Raw genomic sequence first — 21,938 nt, forward strand, 5'->3', positions numbered from 1 at the left:
TCTTATCCTGGATCATAATACTATACAGCTCACGAAGCGCCTGTGTTCGAACAAATGATCAAACTTGTCCAGAGCTGCACCTGGCAGGGCTGGCCACTGGAGCAGGGATTTCTGTCTCTCTGGAGGGAGCCGGCTGCTGAGGAGCCGTTGGTTTGATAGAGCCGTTTAGAGTCTGCACATTATTTTCTGACATCTGACGCTGTTACTGTCGGCTGTTGAGTTTGCATGTAAAGGTGTTTGTTGAGGCGATTCTGAAAGAGATATTTTTCTGACAAATTCAGCATTTTTCTTTACCTTGCACGTTGTCTCCAGAGAAGTGCATCAAAATACTGAAACGTGTTCTTTGATGGAGCTTTTCTTGGTGTGTGTGTGTGTGTGTGTGTGTGTGTGTGTGTGTGTGTGTGTGTGTGTGTGTGTGTTCTGTTGCTAAAATCTCTTATGAAGCGGTCAAAACAGTGTTTCAAATTAACTGGTTTCCTTGTTATCTGGTGACCGACTTCCTTTAGCACTTCCTGTCAGTGTTTAAATCAGACTCATAAACGCTCTGACAGCTTTTTGTCTGGTTTTTAACACCTACCAGCAGCAAGGGACGAGAAAGAAACCAGTCGCCAGTAAGCAGGGAAACCAGTTATTCCAAAACACCGGCTCCACTCCGGTTTCTACACACTCCTCTGCTGGGGGGCACCTGCCTGGTCTGGGCCAGTCCCTGTGGGGGTGCTCTGGGTCTGTGGCACCCTGGGCCGGATCCCTGGTGATGGAGGAGTCTTGGTCCTCCTGGCCTCCTATGTCGTGGTTGGTGGGCCCCCTACTTGGATCTCCCGGTGGCATCCTGGGGTGTCCTGTTGTGGCTCCTGAGCCGTGTGGACCTGGCCACCTTGTGGCCGGCTGGGGGGGGGGATTGTGTGGCCGGTTGGGAGGCTGATCATGTGGTGGTGGTTCCCCCCTACCTTCTCGCCTCCCCATCCCACAAGACTTGACAACCAACACTAGACACTAGAGCTTTGCGGAGCACAACTGGGGATCAGTGGCTGGGGGCCACGACTAGGCCCTCCTCCCCATGTCCAGCCACAGCTGGGGGGCACGAGTGGCCCCTCCTCCATGACTGGACATAGGGAGTCTGCCAGGCCCGGGTCCTCTCAGGGGTCAGAGGTCATGATCAGGCTGGTCTTTAATCACTTTTTAATCACTCTTCATATTCTGCTTTCTAAACACACTATGATGTCATCAGGTATTCTAGTTCCAGGTGCGCATTAACGTCAACGTGTTCTTCCTCATCACAAGTCTGTACTCGGAGTACAACTAACAGGTGTGTTCTCGCAAGTACACAGGTGAATGGCCTCTGTCTCTACCTGTGTTTCTGTCTCTCTTCCTGTCTCTCTGTCTCTCTACCTGTCTCTCTACCTGTCTGTCTACTTGTCTCTCTCTGTCTCTCTACCTGTCTCTCTCTGTCTCTCTACCTGTCTCTCTTCCTGTCTTTCTCTCTTCCTGTGTTTCTGTCTCTCTTCCTGTCTCTCTGTCTCTCTGCCTGTCTTTCTGTCTCTCTTCCTGTTTCTGTCTCTCTTTCTGTCTCTCTGTCTCTCTACCTGTCTCTCTCTGTCTCTCTTCCTGTCTCTCTCTGTCTCTCTTCCTGTCTCTCTGTCTCTCTTCCTGTCTCTCTGCCTGTCTTTCTGTCTCTCTTCCTGTTTCTGTCTCTCTGTCTCTCTACCTGTCTCTCTCTGTCTCTCTGTCTCGCTTCCTGTCTCTCTGTCTCTCTACCTGTCTCTCTCTGTCTCTCTTCCTGTCTCTCTGTCTCTCTACCTGTCTCTCTTCCTGTCTCTCTGTCTCTCTACCTGTCTCTCTCTGTCTCTCTTCCTGTCTCTCTGTCTCTCTACCTGTCTCTCTGTCTCTCTACCTGTCTCTCTCTGTCTCTCTACCTGTCTCTCTCTGTCTCTCTACCTGTTTCTGTCTCTCTTTCTGTCTCTCTGTCTCTCTACCTGTCTCTCTCTGTCTCTCTACCTGTCTCTCTGTCTCTCTTCCTGTCTCTCTGCCTGTCTTTCTGTCTCTCTTCCTGTTTCTGTCTCTCTGTCTCTCTACCTGTCTCTCTCTGTCTCGCTTCCTGTCTCTCTGTCTCGCTTCCTGTCTCTCTGTCTCTCTACCTGTCTCTCTCTGTCTCTCTTCCTGTCTCTCTGTCTCTCTACCTGTCTCTCTTCCTGTCTCTCTGTCTCTCTACCTGTCTCTCTCTGTCTCTCTTCCTGTCTCTCTGTCTCTCTACCTGTCTCTCTGTCTCTCTACCTGTCTCTCTCTGTCTCTCTACCTGTTTCTGTCTCTCTTTCTGTCTCTCTGTCTCTCTACCTGTCTCTCTCTGTCTCTCTACCTGTCTCTCTCTGTCTCTCTGTCTCTCTTCCCGTCTTTCTGTCACCGTCAGCTCCAGCAATATCACGTATCAGCATTCAACATAGATAAAATAAAGTAAGGCTTGTTATCAAGAGGAGCTTTATACTTAGTAGCTCCTCTAGGAAGAGCAAAGAGCAGCCACACCTCTATTCTGCTGCTTCCATGCTGGACAGGACAGGTTAAAAGAACAAAAACTTTAACAAAAGTTAATTACAGAGTGAGCTTATGCATTTTTTTTATGTCTGCAGTTGATTTTCAATGTTAAACACTATGAATATATATTAGATAAAGGGGCAGAGCAGATTACATCAGTCTTCTTTCTGCTGCCTTTTATTCATGAACACAGAGATTATTGTCTTGATGAACTGATTTATTTTATTTTTTCAGTGAATGAAATAAACTGAAGTGAAACTGAAGCTGTTAGCAGATGAGTGAATACAGCAGCAGAAAAGGAGGCGTGGTCTGCCTCGGATGGTTAAAGTCACAGTTCTGTCCTCTCAGATTAGTCCCCGTGGTTTTGGGGACATCTGTCTTTCTGCCACTCAGAGATCTTCTGCTTTACTTTTCTGCAGCTTTGCTGAATCATTTTGAGTTCTGTAACCCTCCTCTGTACAAGCCTGGATCCACACAGGAACGTCAGAGCGACGCACGGTGCGTCGTGACGCTGGGCGTTACGTGCCTCCGTCACCGTGACGTCACGCGCGCAGCAGGAAGGGCTTCCCGACTCGTCCCGCAGCCCGTGGCGATGGGGGGCCGCGCGCCGCCCTCCCCCCGCTGAGGCGGCGGACCATGCTGCTGCTGCCGCGGCTGCCGGAGGACGTGCTGCTGCTCATCCTGGCCCACCTGGACCGCCGCTCGCTCGGCCGCCTCGCGCAGGTCAGCCGCGGCATGAGCCGCCTGGTGGGCCGGGACGCCGTCTGGAGGAACGTCGCTAAACAGTTCCTGAACAGCGGCATCACCCGGACCGGCGCAGACATGTAAGCACCGGCTGGCCGGGGCTAGCTTAGCGCGAGCCCGGAGCTCCACCTGGGAGGGGGGAGGACGAGGGGTGGAGGGGGTGGAGGAGCGTTCTGTGTGTCTGTGTATCATGAGACTGCTCCTGTAGGGTTCTCTCACGGACACGTGGACTGGTCCCTCATCCAGGGAACAAACCCACTGAGCCGTCACAGCCTCAGGCCTCCTGCCGCTGCTGCAGGCAGTCTGGTGGGGAGCAGGGCTGTTCTCCTGGATCAGCAGCGTCTTCACTGAGCTCACTCTGTCTGCTTCAACTCCGAACCACTCATCTGGAGAGGAACACCTGGAGGAAGAGGCGGAGCTTCACCGAGATGGACAGACTCCACAGCCAATCAGAGGAGAGGAGCTGTAGTCCCACAGCCAATCAGAGGAGAGGAGCTGTAGTCCCACAGCCAATCAGAGGAGAGGAGCTGTAGTCCCACAGCCAATCAGAGGAGAGGAGCTGTAGTCCCACAGCCAATCACAGGAGAGGAGCTGTAGTCCCACAGCCAATCACAGGAGAGGAGCTGTAGTCCCACAGCCAATCAGAGGAGAGGAGCTGTAGTCCCACAGCCAATCACAGGAGAGGAGCTGTAGTCCCACAGCCAATCAGAGGAGAGGAGCTGTAGTCCCACAGCCAATCAGAGGAGAGGAGCTGTAGTCCCACAGCCAATCACAGGAGAGGAGCTGTAGTCCCACAGCCAATCACAGGAGAGGAGCTGTAGTCCCACAGCCAATCACAGGAGGTTTAATTGAGAAACCTGTAGCTTTGGTATTTTGATCTGTCTGTTCACTCCACACATCGGAGCCCAGGCAGCATGGTGACATTTAAAACAGTGATTATTCAGAAACTCTGTGTGTGTGTGTGTGTGTGTGTGTGTGTGTGTGTGTGTGTGTGTGTGTGTGTGTGTGTGTGTGTGTGTGTGTGTGTGTGAGCAGCAGCAACAGATTTCCCACATTATTTCAGTCAGTCAAACTGTATACAGTGACGAGCGTCAGTATTTACACCTCCTGCGATTTTGCAAGTTCTCCCACTGAGCAGATTCAGACTCATTTCCACTGCTGGAGACACAATCTAAAAAACATCCAGAAATCACACTGTATGATTTTGTAGTGATTTATTTGTATGTTACTGGGGTTCATAGGTGTTTGAAATCCTGAGAAAATCACTGCTAATATTGAGTGCAGAGGCCTGTTTGCATGTCCAGAGGTCAGACCTTCCTGCAGCTCTTCACCGGGATTCTCTCCTCCACACAAACCCTCCTGACCTGTCAGGTTGCGGGGCTGTCGCTGAGCAGGCTGCAGCTCCCTCCAAAGAGTTCCTCCTGGATCTGGGTCTGGAGACTGGCGAGGCCGCTCCAGAACCTTGATTTGCTTCTTATCAGCCGCTCTTCGGCCGCCCTGGCTGAGCAGGAAACCGATCAGGAAAACAACCTACAGACTCTAAGATATAAGATCTGATGAAGGCCTGATGAAGGTAAAGTTGAGGTCAGCTAAAAGCCTGATTAAAAAGGTGTGTTTTAACCTCCCTTTCAGGGTTTCCGCTATAAAAAAAAATGGTACCGGACAACGTGACCGGCAGGCTTTCAATATACCGGACAAGTGCTTGATTTCCCAGTCAAATATTATCGGGGGGGCGGGTATACTTTTCATAGGGCACCGCCCTCGCCTGTCAAATTTTGTGTGGACTACAATTCAATAGAGTGGTAGGGGAATTTATTCAAAGATTTGCCCAAAGATCAGGACATATATATAAAATCTACTCACCTGCAAAGCAAGCCTGTAAAAAACATATGTTCCTTTTATTAAGGGGGGGTGTCTTTTCAATCGATGTAAACTTTGTCGCTCCACGTGACAAAGCCATTTAAAAACATAAATAATTTGGTCCTAGAAACATTTTTTCTATCTTCAAAGTAAAGTTGTGTTTGCAAAAACTGATTCTAAAACCCTGCACTGTGTCAGTGAGTGAGGAGTCAAACAGCGGCGTCCCGGACGGCTCCCCAGTGGGGCCGCACGATGAACCGCCACCACATCGAAACTGAGGCTTTAGCTGCTGCGGTACCCGAACCGCACAGGGCCGAGGCTTTCAGAGGCATGTGAGTGACAGACCTGTCCGCCAATCAAAACGTTCCGAGTCTCACGTTCCGGGCCACCGGCCAATCAGAAATGACAACAGGAAGCAAGTATGTCTGCACTGCACTGCTGCAGCTAACTAGCGTCAGGTTGCTAACAACAAACCCTGCAGTGTGCTCTGCGGTGTCGAGAGGAGCACAAAGTTTTCAGTGTGACTCGATCTCGGTGTGAAAATGTCTGAGATGACAGCAGGAGAGGGGGCGGAGCCGCTGGTGTCAGAAGGAACTGGAGCTCAGCTGTTTGGACTCTGGTTTGAAAAGAACCACGTGGAGCCAGGTGTAGATGGTGTTGCTGTGCAGCAGCCAGATCCAGAGGAAACACGGCTAATTTATACCAACACCACTACACATTACACAAACGTGGACGAGTCATAGGCTATTCTCTCTCTCCCCCGATCGCCCCACGGCTCAGGCTTCATCCAGCATGTGATTCGCTCGTCTCTCTCCATGAAAACATGAAGCTGCAGCCCAAGACAGCAGCTCAGTTGGTAGAGCAGGTCGTCTTATAACCGAAAGGTTGGCGGTTCGATCCCCGCTCCCGCAGGCGTAAAACTGTCGTTGTGTCCTTGGGTAAGACACTTCACCCACCTTGCCTAGTATGAAAGTTGTGAGAGTGAATGGTTGGTGGTGGTGGGAGGGGCCGATGGCGCAGATTGGCAGCCTCGCTTCCGTCAGTCTGCCCCCCCCAGGGCAGCTGTGGCTACAGCAGCAGCTTACCTCCACCCAGTATGGTGTGAATGAAGAATGCAATGTAAAGCGTCTTTGAGTGTCCTGAAAAGCGCTATATAAAACCAATGCATTATTATTATTAAGAATGTGAGGGAAGATGATCCAGAGTAGGATTACTAAACTGACCGTGATCTAACAATATTACAGCAATAAAGATTAATTTTTTTTACCCTTTATCTTTAGAGGCTGAAGTTGGTTTCTGATTGGTGCTTATTTGCGGTTTGGGATTTTAATTTCCATTTATTTCACGTTGAAAACTGTTACTAAACAAATAATGTTCTGTGAACCATGCGAGCAAGACCAGTATTGAATTACAATTTGGACAGCATTGGGTTTTCTTCATTTTGTTATTTATTTCATTAAAACAACGCACTCTTTTTTCCAAACGTGATGCAGACAGCACGGTGGCGTCTCGCTGCCGCTGCCTGAGGCTTTGTCAGGTTCGTCTACATTATGTGTAATTTCATGTGTCAACTTGAGCAAGACCATGTAAAAGTAACAAGAATTATTTTTTACCATAATTTTAGTGGTTTTCTGCATTTGAAAGTATAAAATGTGAAAATCGCAAATCGAATCGCAATCACACGATTGGTCAGAAAAATCGCAATTAGGTTTTTTGTCAAAATCGTGCAGCCCTACTTCCCAGTCATGAGTCAGGATCTGCACCTGGACAGCGACTCACCTGGCTCTCCAGGCTCTGACCCTTCTCCTCTGAACTGTGTTGTTTATTAAAAAGTCTTTAAGTTTCGCCTGTTTCCACGTGCGTCTCCCGCTGTATTGTTGTTGTGCTGCGCGCTTTGTCGGAGTAATGAAACACTGCTACAAGTTTAGTTCCGCCTGAAAAAAAAAAAAGTGTTTTTCCACATGGACCAGGCTTATTCATAAAAGATAAAACTCAGGGTTTTATTGGATTTTTTTTAACAAAATGATGTGGAAATTGCCTTTTTGAATTCAGTTTTTGCTTGGCGGGAATATTCAAATAAAAATTGAGCTTGGAGGGAATGTTTTTCACCGGCGGTGTTCGGCAGATTTTACCAGTCAAAGTCCGGTAATTACCGGATAACGGAAACCCTGCTCCCTTTAAGGATCTGGACAGTCTCTGTGGTCCTGAGGCTCTCCGGCAGGTGGGGGCCATAGTGGTTCAAGGCCGCCTCGCCATGGGTCTTGGTTCTGGTCTGGATAATGAGCCACTGCCTGAGGACCTCAGGGCCCCGAGGGTCATTATGGTAAAAACGGATCAGCTGAATAAGAAGGAGCGAGGCCCTGAAGACATTTATCTAGTAAGAGAACCTTAAAAGGTCCTGAGGCAGACCGGAAGCCTGCAGCCACTGTGAAGCATGTTCACAGTTGGTACGTTTCCATGCAGCCATTAACCCTTTCTTAACCGGAATATTCACAATAACGCGGCTGCACACAGCCATGTAAACACCTGCAAAAACCCCAACGTGCTCATATTCCGGTTTTTAAAAACCCAAATCTTACCCCTGGTCACTGCTTTTCTAACCCGGACTTCTGTTCTTATAAACGTGCATGGGAATGTCCCGGTCGAAAGGGACATGAAATACTGTTCTGCCATGTTCTATCCACAAGGAATCTGGTCTATTGAGTCCAGGAACTACTGATCCAGTTTAACTGCGAGTCAGTAAACAAAATGTGTGGAAACGATGTTTCAGTTCTTGTCTTTACTGGAAAACGCTGCATCGCATCATTGAACATGTCACCACGTCTTGCTGCTAACTCTGTTTTTCTAACAACATGCAGAGGCCTGCAGCCCTGCTTCCTCTGTGGTGTCTGTGTAAAATAGAGTTGAACATGCAAACAGCACACCTAGTGGCATGAAGTGCAAATGCAGTCATGGAGTCGTCTGTGGCCGTGGTCTGAATGAGGAGATCCCGATCATGTGACCAGGGGGAACTCTGTCTGTTTCAGCTGGTCAACGGGTTATTCCAGATGTTTCAGAAACCAGAATGTTGACCTGAACCCCGATACTGACTGCATGGAAACGTGGTGGATGTCATGTGTCCCTGTTGTTGCAGATATCCTCACATTCCTCTGAAGGAGCGAGTGAGGACGGCTCAGAACTGGCATGATGGCGTCTGCAGGAAGGAAGTTCTGCTCAAGTGGAAAACCAAGTAAGATGCTCACTGACGAGTCTGCTGTTTGAAAACAGAGCAACCGTACAGCCTCTACAGAGGGGCAATAGAGCCTCTACAGAGGGGCAGTAGAGCCTCTACAGAGGGGCAGTAGAGCCTCTACAGAGGGGCAGTACAGCCTCGACAGAGGGACAGTACAGCCTCGACAGAGGGGCAATAGGAGGGGCAGTAGAGCCTCTACAGAGGGGCAGTAGAGCCTCTACAGAGGGGCAGTAGAGCCTCTACAGAGGGGCAGTAGAGCCTCTACAGAGGGGCAGTAGAGCCTCTACAGAGGGGCAATAGGAGGGGCAGTACAGCCTCTACAGAGGGGCAGTAGAGCCTCTACAGAGGGGCAATAGGAGGGGCAGTACAGCCTCGACAGAGGGGCAGTACAGCCTCGACAGAGGGGCAATAGGAGGGGCAGTACAGCCTCGACAGAGGGGCAGTAGAGCCTCTACAGAGGGGAAATAGGAGGGGCAGTACAGCCTCGACAGAGGGGCAGTACAGCCTCGACAGAGGGGCAATAGGAGGGGCAGTACAGCCTCTGCAGAGGGGCAGTAGAGCCTCTACAGAGGGGCAGTAGAGCCTCTACAGAGGGGCAGTAGAGCCTCTACAGAGGGGCAGTAGAGCCTCTACAGAGGGGCAGATCCTCTGCTCCCCTCGCTCTACTGACCATTACAGAGTGAATATTGTGGAATGAAGTTAATGTGTCAGATGTGCGTTGTTTGTGCCTGGACTGGTCACAGTCATGTCATGCTCACTTCTCTTTCTTCAATTTAAACTCTGTGTCTTGACGTCAGACTGTTGCCGTGGTTACAGCTGGACGGAGACACCCTGTTTGTGTCTCAGGCTGCGGATATCCGAGCGCATCGCATCCGCAGAGAGTCCGGCCGGCTGCAGCAGCGCCCCTCGCGCATCTACTCCGGCCACCGGGGGGACGTGTGCCGCTTCGTGAGCACGCCGTCCCACCTGATCAGTGGAGGAAGGTACACCACACCCCGACCGTCCTCAGAACAGCAGGGGAAACGCAGACCGCCGCCGTCTGGGGTTGCCTGTGATGGCACTGATGTGGTCCCGTGTGTTTGTGCGCCAGTGACGGGCGGATCCTGGTCCACAGCAGAAGAGCCGGCGGCTCTGCGGAGCTGCCCGGCCACAGCCAGGAGGTGCACTGCCTGGACTGCCGAGAAGACCTGATCGTCAGTGGATCCAGAGACCGCACAGTCCGGGTCAGAACCTTGTCTTTCTGTCCAGCTGATGACTTAAAAATGACATTTGTTTCTTTCGTTATTCCGACAAGGACCAGCTAAGTAAAACATTAACACGTCAAATGGTGTAACAGTGTATTAGTTAGTGGGTGTATCTGCCTCTGAATCCATTGACCTTTTATAAAAATTGTTAGAACTAGGGCTGGGCACGTAACGCCGACAAATATTTTCAACAGGCGTTAACGTTTCCTCACACACACACACACACACACACACACACACACACACACACACATTGTGCTCCAGCTGAGCTTCAAAAAAGCACACACAGTGCTTTCTGCGGTGAAACTCGGTCCATTCCTCATTATTTGCCATAATGAACTCGGCCAAATTATCAGAAAAATCAGGAGGAAAAGGCTGGTATGAGGCACAAACTGAAATGAGGAGCGCAGATATGACAAAAACGAAAGTGAAACTTAAATCGCGTCTTTAGCCGGTGCAGATTTTCGGCCCTCTGGGCAGTCTTCAGGCGCTGAAAACACTAAAAATAAAGTAAATTTCCCTTCAACACACCATCTGGCTTAATGAGGCACAATTCGGCGCCACTGAATGTATCCTGTCTTCTCTGTCTGAAGGTCAGAGATAGAATGAAGTTTGAGGAAGTGTGCCTCATAACAAACTTCGTTTTTCATCTGCTCTGCTCTTGCTGGTGTGTGTGTGTGTGTGTGTGTGTGTGTGTGTGTGTGTGTGTGTGTGTGTGTGTGTGTGTGTGTGTGTGTGTGTGTTGGGGGGTCGGGGGTGGCAATCTTGGTAAAGACTTGGTTTTTTAAGTTTTTAAGTTATTATAAATCATATTTGATGAATTGTAAAATTATTATTGTAAACTTATGCTTCTTGCAAAACTCTAGCAAAAAAAAAAACAAGGTCCCTGTCCCCGGCTGGGGTCAGGATGATCTTTACAGAGTACTTTTGAATTCATTCTTGTATTATGCGCATAATGCAATTAATCGCGATTATTTGCAGAAAAATTATGTGATTAATTGCGATTAAGAAATTGAATCGTTGCCCAGCACTAGTTAGAACAGTAGAGTTCAGTGTGTGCTTATCAAGTCATGGTTTGTGCGTAGATGCTAAGCTAATTGCTTTTTCCTTCAGATTTGGAGTTTATCTTCTTCTTCGCCCAGAGAAACTCTCCCCATGTCTGACCGAGTGTGGTCGGTCGCCATCAGTCCGGCACAGAGGTAAGACTTTACTCATGATGGTCCAGATCCAGATCCAGGGTCTGGGGCTGGACCCAGAGCCTGGCTCCCTGACCCTGGTCCAGTTCTGAGCCTGTGGTTCTCTCAGTGTCTCTTCTGCCACCACTGTCAGCGTGCTGAGCTCCGCCCTGCAGTCAGGTTACACCTCCACAAAAACACCCGCTCCACGGTGGATGGCGAGGTTCAGGCTGCGCCGCCGCCTCAACACATCCACGACACATTGTTCTCAATGCCAGGCATAGGGCGCCATATGGGGTCCAGCTCCTCGGGAAGGGGTCCGGACCACCTCAGTGATCTGATTCACTTGGATCAGATTAAATTTCAGATCAGATGATTAGAAGTTCAGCCCTGATCAGTGCCTCGTATAAACAGCTGGAGACAGACTGGAAGAGTTCTGGTTCCGCTCAGGAGCTCCTTGTACGCTGAGTCACATGACCACGTGAGCAGGAAAGAGAAAAACAAGCATCAGAACTGGACGATGGCTGAACAAACTTCAGATTAGAAACTCGGAGGAAACGCTGCTGAGAGGGGAGATGGATGCAGGTGGAGCAACAGGGAGTTGGTGAAGCAGCTGTAGAAGAAGGAGGTGGGGTGGGCTGGGGTGGGCTGGGGGTTCACCTGGAAGTGCAGCACTTTGGGCTTTTCTTGAAGAACCTGAAATGTGCAGCGGAGCTGTGAGGGTTGAGTCACGGCCAGAGAGAGGAAGAGTCCAGACAGCATGGCGAGCCGCCTTACCCACCCTGGACCATGATGGTCTGGCCCTCCATGATGCTGCCTGCCGTCTCTGCTGACGTAGATTCTTCCAGCCGTATTGTGGATGCTCTCAGGGCTCCAGGCATGTCCTGGTTAAAGACGAACACTTCTGTAAGGCTTCGTCTTTAATTCTAATGGTGTAGAGTCTTTAAACCTTGTAGATTAGCTGTAATCACAGACTGTCCTGCTGAATCCTGAAACGCTCCAGGAAGAATCTTCAAGCTTTACATTAGTTTTTGTTTGAAAGACATTGGCCCCTCTGGAGCGCCACTCAGAGAACGGAGGGATAAAGGCACCAGGGTATCAGGTCACCTGTCCTGATGGGGGGGGGGGGCACTCTGCTAAGACTGCAGTCCTCTCTGAAGCACTGTGGCAGTATTACACACTGCTGCTTTAGTCTTTAACACTAACACCACTTTGAAGAGTGAACAAAGGAGGCAAAGGGAACTGGAGCTCCAGAGGAGCCTCCAGGGGGCAGGAACGTTCATCCCGATCTGTTTGTACCGACCATCTTGTGAGTCACTGAAACAGTTCTGCATGCGATCAGCTGTCAGTCAGATTGACAACATCTGAACCAACTCACCAACCAGTGTGGTCCTGTGGGAAGAGGGTTTTTATGGCCTGAACGCAGAAGCTCTCAGAACGGTTTGGAATTGTAAAAACTGGTCACTTTCACTTTCGTGTTCAGTAGATACTTAAAAAGGATGAAACCCTGAAACGTTTGAAAGTCTCAACCAATCAGAGGTGAGCTCAGCTCTGTGGATCTGTTGCCTTGGTAACGGTGTGATCGACAGGCTTGTCTCCACTAATATGAACTGTTGTGTGTGATTTGTTCGTTGAACCTTGGATAACTTTTAGTACCGAAACGTACGTGAGAATTATAGCTTTATCAATCAATAAGTCAATCAATGTATTTTTGTATAGCCCAGTATCACAACAAGAGATGCCTCAGAGGCTTCAAGATGTTACCTTAGCCTCCTGTTACAGCTTCCTGTCTGCTCAGTGACTTTTCTGACTGCAGAAACATGTTGGCTTCACTTGTGGTTAGGGCTGCAGCTATCGATTATTTTAGTAATCGATTAATCTATCGATTCATTTGGTCGATTAATCGATTAATCAGATAATATATATATATATATATATACACACAATGGGGGAAATAAGTATTGAACGCATTAACTGTTTTGTCATTACATTTATTTCCAAAGATGCAATTCATGTGACATTTCTTCCAGACACTGGTATTAACTCAAATAATCCACACATGAAAAGAAATCACAACATTCAAATCCATAAATAGTGATTATGTGGAATTAAGTGCAATAACACAGGAAAAAAGTGTTGAACACACTATCTGAGACTCGTTTAATACTTTGTGGAGAAGCCTTTGTTTGCAATGACTGCTTCCAGACGCTTGTTGTATGTATGAACTAATCGCCCACACTGCTCAGGTGTGATTTTTGCCCATTCCTCCACACAGATTGTCTTCAAATCCTGAATATTCTTTGGTGCCCTCTGGTGAACCCTTATCTTTAGTTCTTTCCACAAATGTTCGATGGGATTTAAGTCAGGTGATTGACTGGGCCATTCTAACACATTGATTTTCTTTTTTTTAAACCATTGGAGAGTCAACTTTGCCGTGTGCTTCGGATCGTTGTCCTGTTGAAAGGTCCAGCCCCGTCTCATCTTCATCATCCTGGTGGATGGCAGGAGGTTCATCTCAAGAATTTGCCGATAGATGTTTCCATTCATTGCTCCTTCAATTATATGAAGTCTGCCAGTACCACGAGATGAGAAACAACCCCATGCCATGATGTTTCCACCACCAAACTTCACTGTTGGTATAGTGTTATTTGGGTGATGTGCAGTGCCATTTCTCCTCCAAACATGGTGTGTAGTATGACAGCCAAAAAGTTCAATTTTGGTCTCATCTGACCAGACAACATTGTCCCAGTATTCCACAGGCTTATCCAGATGCTGTTTAGCAAACTTTAGACGAGCTTCAACATGCCTTTCTTTGAGGAACGGAGTCTTGCGGGCTGAGCGTCCATAGAGGCCATGGCGGTGGAGTGCATTGCCTATCGTTTTCTCTGTAACACTTGTACCTGCTGCCTCCATGTCTTGCTGGAGTGCTTTCCGGGTGGTCCTTGGCTCTTTGAGAACTCTTCTGACCATCTTTCTGACTCCCTGGTCAGAAATCTTGCGAGGAGCTCCTGTGCGCGGCCTGTTGATGATAAGGTGATGCTTCTTCCACTTGCGGATAATGGCCCCAACGGTGCTTACTGGAATACTCAGATTCTTTGAGATAAGTCTGTAACCAGTTCCATTCTGATACTGAGCAACAATCAGGCTGCGAAGGTCTTGAGAGAGCTCCTTGCTTTTACCCATCATGAGATGTGTCTTGTTTGACTACTTGGTGAAAAAACAACCTGTTTATAGGGCCATCAATTAGCACTAACCCAGCTGATGTTGGTTTGCACTTATAGGAAGTACAAAGACTAATTACTTTCAGGTGTGAGATGGTATGGTGCCTTTCCTTGACAAACTATACAGCTTTCCCATGGTGTGTTCAATACTTTTTTCCTGTGTTATTGCACTTAATTCCACATAATCACTATTTATGGATTTGAATGTTGTGATTTCTTTTCATGTGTGGATTATTTGAGTTAATACCAGTGTCTGGAAGAAATGTCACATGAATTGCATCTTTGGAAATAAATGTAATGACAAAACAGTTAATGCGTTCAATACTTATTTCCCCTATTGTATATATATATATATATATATATATATATATATATATATATATATATTTTTTTTTTTTTTTAATTTTTTTTTTTAAACATCTCTTTTTATTTTATTTTGGCAAGCATAAAACTCACCACGGACAAAAATATGAACTATTAATGCTTGCAGTAACATTTATTAAACTGCACAAGAACACTCATTGCTAGGATGAACATTACAATTTAAATTCTCAAATTATTCGAATAAAAAATAAATAAAATACCTGAGAGAGGGCTAAGGCCTTACTTTCATTATAAAAAAAATGCACATGACAGCTGATTATTAAAGAACACTTCAAGTACGGCAGGCAGTATTCAGTATTATCAAACAATTCCTATTGACATTAATTTCTATCTGTCTTGTGCAAGAAACAAACTAAAATAATAAAACTCAGGCTGAGTCCAAAACAGCATCTTCACCTTTTTAAACTGACAGCTGCCCTAAAATTCTAAAGTGCATTCAAAGGAGGGCAAAACAACAATTTCAGTCACTTTGTTTTTTATTTTTTCCAGCATGGACGTGGTGCTGTTATAATCCGCCAGCTCCGCTTGGCACTGCAGACTTTGCACCGAGCTCTTCCTTTTTTTTTCGTTTAAAGTTGTCCCAAACTTTTGACATTTTCTGGCGTTTTCTTTGTCGTCCGTCCTCCTTTTCGCCAGCATTTTTTTTTCATTCTGCTCTTCAACGCCCCGACACGCCGCGAGAACGTGTCGGACGCGTCGCGACATCGCGCCGCGTCCGACGCGTCTGCGTCTCGTCGCTGGTGGAACGCGCGTTCCCGTTTGTTTTCAATTGTATTTTGACGCAGCTCCATTTCTCGCGTCGTTTCACCGCGCTGTGCTTCATCTGCTTGTTCCGACATGTCCGTGCGTCTTACACTCTCGTGCGGAAACATGATGCTGCGGCTTAGTTCCGGGCGCTACACGCTGGCGGGTTCACGGTAGTTTCACTGTACACAATTAATAAACGAATCCTCGAAGCAACAGAATTTATTTCGAAGCTTTTTTGTAATCGAATTATTCGATTTATTCGATGAATCGTTTCAGCCCTACTTGTGGTGTGTGTGAGGCATTTCCACCTGACCACACACACCCCACACACACCCCACTAATTCAGTCACCTAGCTGAAAGATATTCATCACAAGTCTCAGACCGTCGGTCAAAGATGAAACGATGGCAATGTTTGGATTTCACAGGTAATGAGTGGCCAGTGTGTGTGTGTGTGTGTGTGTGTGTGTGTGTGTGTGTGTGTCCTGCAGTGTGTTCTATCGTTAGGAGGAAATGCAGCGTCTTGTTCTCACCACCAGAGCCTGAGCTCACCGCTGACTCCAGATGAAATGGAGAGGGCGGCCTATCGGTCCATCGGTCACAAGCAGAAAACAAGGCGAGGAGAGGGGGGTGTGGCCGTCTCCCTGAGCTACACCACCTCCATCAGTCAGCTCACCAACCACGTCAGTTCAGTGTGGTGGAGCGCCGTGGAGCTCAGGTTCATGTGACACTGCTAGAAAAGTAATTCAAATAAACGGAACAGCACCAGCGAATACGTTCAGGGCCCAGAGTACCACAACCGGACACCATGACTGTCAGGACACCCTGCCTCGGGCTCAGGCTCAGAAGAAGGAAGCCAGGCCTGGCCCACCGAGCTCATGGTGCGCGCCCCCTGCTGGGCTGGACTGAGCTTGCCTCTCCCCTTTTCGCACATCCCGAAGTGCAGGAGACGGAATCTCATGCAGCTTTGCCATCATGAGCATTGCTGCATTATGGACTCTTCATTCCAGTGAGAACTGAACCAGTGAGCGGATCCTCTCTGCAGGTCCGGGACTCTGCAGGTCCGGGACTCTGCAGGTCCGGGACTCTGCAGGTCCGGGACTCTGCAGGCCAGACGGTTCCTTTAACTCTGGAACAGCAGGCAGCAAACCGCCAACAGAAATCCAACAGACGGCCAGTCTCCTTTCTCAGTGCAGGTCTGAGGTAGATCCTCCCTCTGTCCTCTGGTCTGATCCTCCTGTCCTCTGGTCTGATCCTCCTGTCCTCTGGTCTGATCCTCCTGTCCTCTGGTCTGATCCTCCTGTCCTCTGGTCTGATCCCTCTGTCCTCTGGTCTGAGGCTGATCCTCCTGTCCTCTGGTCTGATCCCTCTGTCCTCTGGTCTGAGGCTGATCCTCCTGTCCTCTGGTCTGAGGCTGATCCTCCTGTCCTCAGGTCTGAGGCTGATCCTCCTGTCCTCTGGTCTGAGGCTGATCCTCCTGTCCTCTGGTCTGAGGCTGATCCTCCTGTCCTCTGGTCTGAGGCTGATCCTCCTGTCCTCTGGTCTGATCCTCCTGTCCTCTGGTCTGAGGCTGATCCTCCTGTCCTCTGGTCTGATCCTCCTGTCCTCTGGTCTGAGGCTGATCCTCCTGTCCTCTGGTCTGAGGCTGATCCTCCTGTCCTCTGGTCTGATCCTCCTGTCCTCTGGTCTGAGGCTGATCCTCCTGTCCTCTGGTCTGATCCTCCTGTCCTCTGGTCTGAGGCTGATCCTCCTGTCCTCAGGTCTCAGGCTGATCCTCCTGTCCTCTGGTCTCAGGCTGATCCTCCTGTCCTCTGGTCTGAGGCTGATCCTCCTGTCCTCTGGTCTGATCCTCCTGTCCTCTGGTCTGAGGCTGATCCTCCTGTCCTCAGGTCTCAGGCTGATCCTCCTGTCCTCAGGTCTCAGGCTGATCCTCCTGTCCTCAGGTCTCAGGCTGATCCTCCTGTCCTCAGGTCTCAGGCTGATCCTCCTGTCCTCAGGTCTCAGGCTGATCCTCCTGTCCTCTGGTCTCAGGCTGATCCTCCTGTCCTCTGGTCTGAGGCTGATCCTCCTGTCCTCTGGTCTGATCCTCCTGTCCTCTGGTCTCAGGCTGATCCTCCTGTCCTCAGGTCTGATCCTCCTGTCCTCTGGTCTGAGGCTGATCCTCCTGTCCTCTGGTCTCAGGCTGATCCTCCTGTCCTCTGGTCTCAGGCTGATCCTCCTGTCCTCAGGTCTGATCCTCCTGTCCTCTGGTCTCAGGCTGATCCTCCTGTCCTCAGGTCTGATCCTCCTGTCCTCTGGTCTGAGGCTGATCCTCCTGTCCTCAGGTCTCAGGCTGATCTTCCTGTCCTCTGGTCTGAGGCTGATCCTCCTGTCCTCTGGTCTCAGGCTGATCCTCCTGTCCTCTGGTCTGAGGCTGATCCTCCTGTCCTCTGGTCTCAGGCTGATCCTCCTGTCCTCAGGTCTCAGGCTGATCCTCCAGCAGCAGTACTCTGGAGGCTGGATGTGAGCCGGGGTGGCGGGTCTGGTGGTTTTCGGTGGCGGTGGCACGCTACACTGATCAGTGATGTAGGGAAGAAGGGGGGCCAGCCGGGGCCAGTGGAGGGAGAAGCCCCCAGATGAGACAGGAGCAGGAGGGGGAGTGTGTGTGTGAGCGTGTGTGTGTGTGTGTGTGTGTGTGTGTGTGTGGGGGGGGGGGGGGGGGGGGGGGGGGGCTCAATTGTTTTGTCTAGAATTTCTCAAGCACAACTACAAAGATGTTGCAGGGGCCAAAAGCTCCTTTGAAAACTTCCAAAAGGAGAAAATGATGGTTGGATCAACCATCCCCGATCCGCCACTAGGGGGGGGCGACCTCTGACCTCCAGTAAGTACAGGGTGACGCCACAGCAGCCACCCAGCCCGGCCGTTCGCCTCCCCAGCCCCACACTCCAGCTTCACCCCCACCGCTCCGCCCCACTCAACCGCAAGAAAAACCCCAGAAATCCAGGCCTTTCTCTCCGGCTGTCCCTGTGGCTCCGGAGTCAAGAATTCAATTAGTTAAAAAAAGAGAAGAAAAGAGCGAGGCTGCAACAAAGCACCGTACGGCCAGAGTGTGTGTTCCCACACGCTAAACACAGGCCGCTCTCTCTGGGGCCCACATCGCCAGAGGACCCGCACCGCAGGGGGCGAGAATAATCACAGCTCCCTCTGAAGCCCCTCATTACACACACACACACACACACACACACACACACACACACACACACACACACACACACACCCCTTACATTCCTCACACACACAGATAGCTTCATGCAGACACATTAAAAGCCACATTCCCCTGAACACACACACACACACACACACACACCATGAAGAACTACAATAACACCACAGATCAACAGGCTGGGACACACTTTGGACACACACTCACATCACACACTCAGCCACAGCACAGAAGGACCTGTCATCACCCAGGTGTTCTCGCCTCTCAGGGTTCCAGGAAACGGCGTTCTTTCATAGGTGCTGGAAGACATGATGCACGGTGGACACGCTCGCCATCGGTGCCGAGTTATGGACCCCCTGTGCTCCAACACGGTGTTGGTTATGGACACACTGCGGCTAGCACGGACGTCCAGGAACAGAACTCCAGCGGGGTTCAGCTCGGGGAGGCCATGCGATCCAGTCCCCCCCCTCCGGGTCTCACTGTCTCTGTCCACGTGAGCGTTGAAGTCCCCCAGTAGAGCCATGCAGTCTCCAGTCCACTCCCAGGGCGGGCCGGGTCCTCTGCTGCTGTTCAGCCCGTCAGCTGAGACAGCAGTGAGGAACCTGTCCCCGACCCCGAGGACCAGGGGCTCGACCCTGGGGTTCACTGGGGAGAGCTCCGACACACGGCGGTGAGCAAACCCACACCAGGCCGCCACCCCCCACGAGGGTAACGCCACAGACGTGGAGAGTCCAGGTCCTCTGGAGGGTTGGGTTCCAGAGTCCAGGCTGGGTGTGGAGGTGATCCTGGCTGTCCGGAGCCCGTCCCCCTCCACCTCCCTCACCAGCTGACCTTGCCACTGTATTACTGTATTACTGCATTACTTCATTACTTTATTACTGTGTGCTCTTCACGTGCTGCACTGCCTTGGTTCTAGATGCTTTTCTAAGAAACTGCGTGCTTTAAATGTTGCTGTCTGAGCCGATGGAAACCGTTTGGTGTTCCTGTGTGCGGCCGTGGTGACTGCTGGCTGACGATGCAGACCCGTTTCTCTCTCGGGGGGTTTCTCACTGTTGCCTGTAGCAGTAGTGGCTTCTGTGAGGCCTGTGAGGCCTGAGGTCTGGTTTCTGAGAAAACCTGATGCTGCTGGAGAGACCTGCTTTCAGCAGAGTGGCTGAAGAACAGTGCAGGCTGACGGGAGAACGCCCAACCTGAAGCACATTTGGACAGACGAGTGAATGAGATTTGTTTAAAAAGGTAAAGGTAAGCCATGGAGCGAGGCGCAGCGGCTGGTCTGGGGGGGGTCGCTGTGGGTCTGGCTCAGTTCCAGCTGGCTGAGCAGAGCTGAGGGTCGGGTGAGGAATGTCCTGCTGACCTCCACACTGGAGACACAGCAGAAGGCAACAGGGCCGTGGGTCTGTGTGTGTGAGTGTGTGTGAGTGTGAGTGTGAGTGTGAGTGTGAGTGTGTGTGTGTGTGTGTGAGTGAGTGTGTGTGTTCTCGTATTTCTATCCTTGTTGGGGCCAAATGTCCCCACAAGGATAGCAAAACGTGGAACAACGTGCCTTGTGGGGACCTTTTTCCGGTCCTCAGTAGGAGAAACAGTGTTTTCTTGACCATGTTGTTGTTACTGAAAAAAGTAAAAGTGCAAAAACATTTCTTTAGGGTTAGGCTTTGTTGTGGTGTGGGTTAGGGTTAGGGTAAGGGTCAGGGTTAGGGGCTAGACATGAATGGGAGTCAATGGACGGTCCCCACAAGGATAGAAATACAAGACTGTGCGTGTGTGTGTGTGTGTGTGTGTGTGTGTGTGTGTGTGTGTGTGTGTGTGTGTGTGTGTGAGTGTGAGTGTGAGTGTGTGTGAGAGTGTGAGTGTGAGTGTGAGTGTGAGTGTGAGTGTGAGTGTGAGTGTGAGTGTGAGTGTGAGTGTGAGTGTGTGTGTGTGTGTGGGGGGCATTGTGTACCTCGCTGACCAATATAAAAGCATCATAACCCTCTGAGCCCAGACATATTTAAAAACCAGATAAAAGCTCTTTTTACAAACTAGATACACGTCGGGCACAAAGCCCGGGGTCAAGCGCAACAAATTAACAAGCCTCTTTTTGATGGGGGGCGGGGGCGGGGGCGGGGGCGGGGGGTGAACCGCCCCTGGAGTCCAGAGCCAAATGCCTCCACATTCCTGGAGTGGGGATGTGGGCCGTTCTCCTCCATTCATGTGTAATTGGTCCGAGGAGCAGAGGCTGAGATAAATACTGACTTACTTTTTGTTTGTATTATGTCCCTCTAATTGAGGACCTGTCTGCCTCGGCTCCAACAAAAGTCAACATCAGCACTCTGAAAGGCAAGAATTTGATTTATTGGTTCACCACGGCAGCCAGAGTTCAGCATCCTGCTCCACATTTGATCTTCTTTGTATATTTCTGGTGGAAGTAACAGGTTTTTGATTGAAAGCTGACGTGATCGCAGGACAGCCAGGTCTTCGTCCTCCATCGGGATTTATTTATATCATTAATCTGACAGGAGTTTTTTTTCATAATCAGCAACAGAATTATTACAGAGATGCGTAGAGTGCCTGTGTGTAGCAGAGGTCGACCGATTCATCGGTTTGGCCGATCAGTCGGCCCACAGGACGCTTTACAAACTATCAGAATTAACGGCAAATGGCCCGATAGCGGCCGATGGCTGGGTTTTTTTTTTTTTTCGGCAGCGCGAACTGCTCCTTCCCTCGCCTGCTGCTCTCTGTCTCTGATCACCGAGGGGGGGGGGCTGCTCTGCACACACAGCGGCATGGGGCGGGGGCGGGGGGGGGGGGGGGGGAGAGAGAGAGACACAGAGCGTGAGCAGCAGCGGCAGCAGAGAGAGAGAGGGACGTGGAGACACCATTAGCATCACTGTAAGTGTATTAAAACCTTCACAAGCTGAAAGTCAACATCTTAACCTCCTTTGTGGAGGAAATAAGTTCCACCTGTTCAACAAGCAGAACGTGCATCATATGTTAGCATAACAGCCACGTTTCCACAGCCCAGTTTTACACAACCACACTGCTTGTTAAGCTAACAGCTAGCAGCTCGTTGAAAACACGCTGAAAGAAAGCGTCTCTGTGAAGGCAGCTCATCTGAGTTTGCCATGAATCCTAAAATTTGGCGATTTTAGCCGCTGTTTGAGACAAACCAGCCCCCCCCCCTTGCTATTGGAAACTTTACTGTTCCCTTTGTGGGTTAGACAGGCTATATTTGGAAATGAATTTCGAATTTATTCTTTCATAAATGATAGCCTAATTAAAAAAAGAAACCGTTCTTTAGTAGTGATAAAGAACACAACTGTTTAGAGTGTATAACAGTTCAAATCCCTTCACTCTAGATGCCTTGTTTAACTCCTGTTATTATTTTTTAAGGCGTACAGTATCATCACTCACAAAATGTGAAGTCCCCCCCCATATTAAAGTGTAACAAAATTATCCATGTCAGTTTTAATAGATACTGAATACACATAAGTTTCAATTAAATATATTGATTTTTATGTTTTCTTTGCAATTTTATACATTTGGATAGTGTTCAGTAGTGCTAACAAAGTCAGAGTGTTAATTTCCAACAGTGTTGAATTTTTTCCGGGGGGGGGGGGGCCGGGCCA

General features: G+C 49.6%; 1 protein-coding gene across 2 annotated transcripts in view; it reads left to right on the forward strand.

Annotated features, from left to right (window-relative positions):
- The first annotated feature begins 3,072 nt into the window (after window positions 1-3,072).
- Window positions 3,073-21,938, forward strand: part of fbxw4 (F-box and WD repeat domain containing 4) — a 69,071-nt gene continuing 50,205 nt past the window's right edge. For both annotated transcript variants that reach the window (XM_030106867.1, XM_030106866.1), the window contains exons 1-5: window positions 3,073-3,350; window positions 8,264-8,359; window positions 9,160-9,345; window positions 9,453-9,585; window positions 10,720-10,805. In XM_030106867.1, coding sequence (XP_029962727.1) covers window positions 3,163-3,350; window positions 8,264-8,359; window positions 9,160-9,345; window positions 9,453-9,585; window positions 10,720-10,805 — 689 coding nt within the window. In that variant the 5' untranslated portion in view covers window positions 3,073-3,162. The remainder of the gene's footprint in view (window positions 3,351-8,263; window positions 8,360-9,159; window positions 9,346-9,452; window positions 9,586-10,719; window positions 10,806-21,938) is intronic.

Source organism: Salarias fasciatus, chromosome 13, assembly GCF_902148845.1.
Source record: "Salarias fasciatus chromosome 13, fSalaFa1.1, whole genome shotgun sequence".
Lineage (NCBI taxonomy): Eukaryota > Metazoa > Chordata > Actinopteri > Blenniiformes > Blenniidae > Salarias > Salarias fasciatus.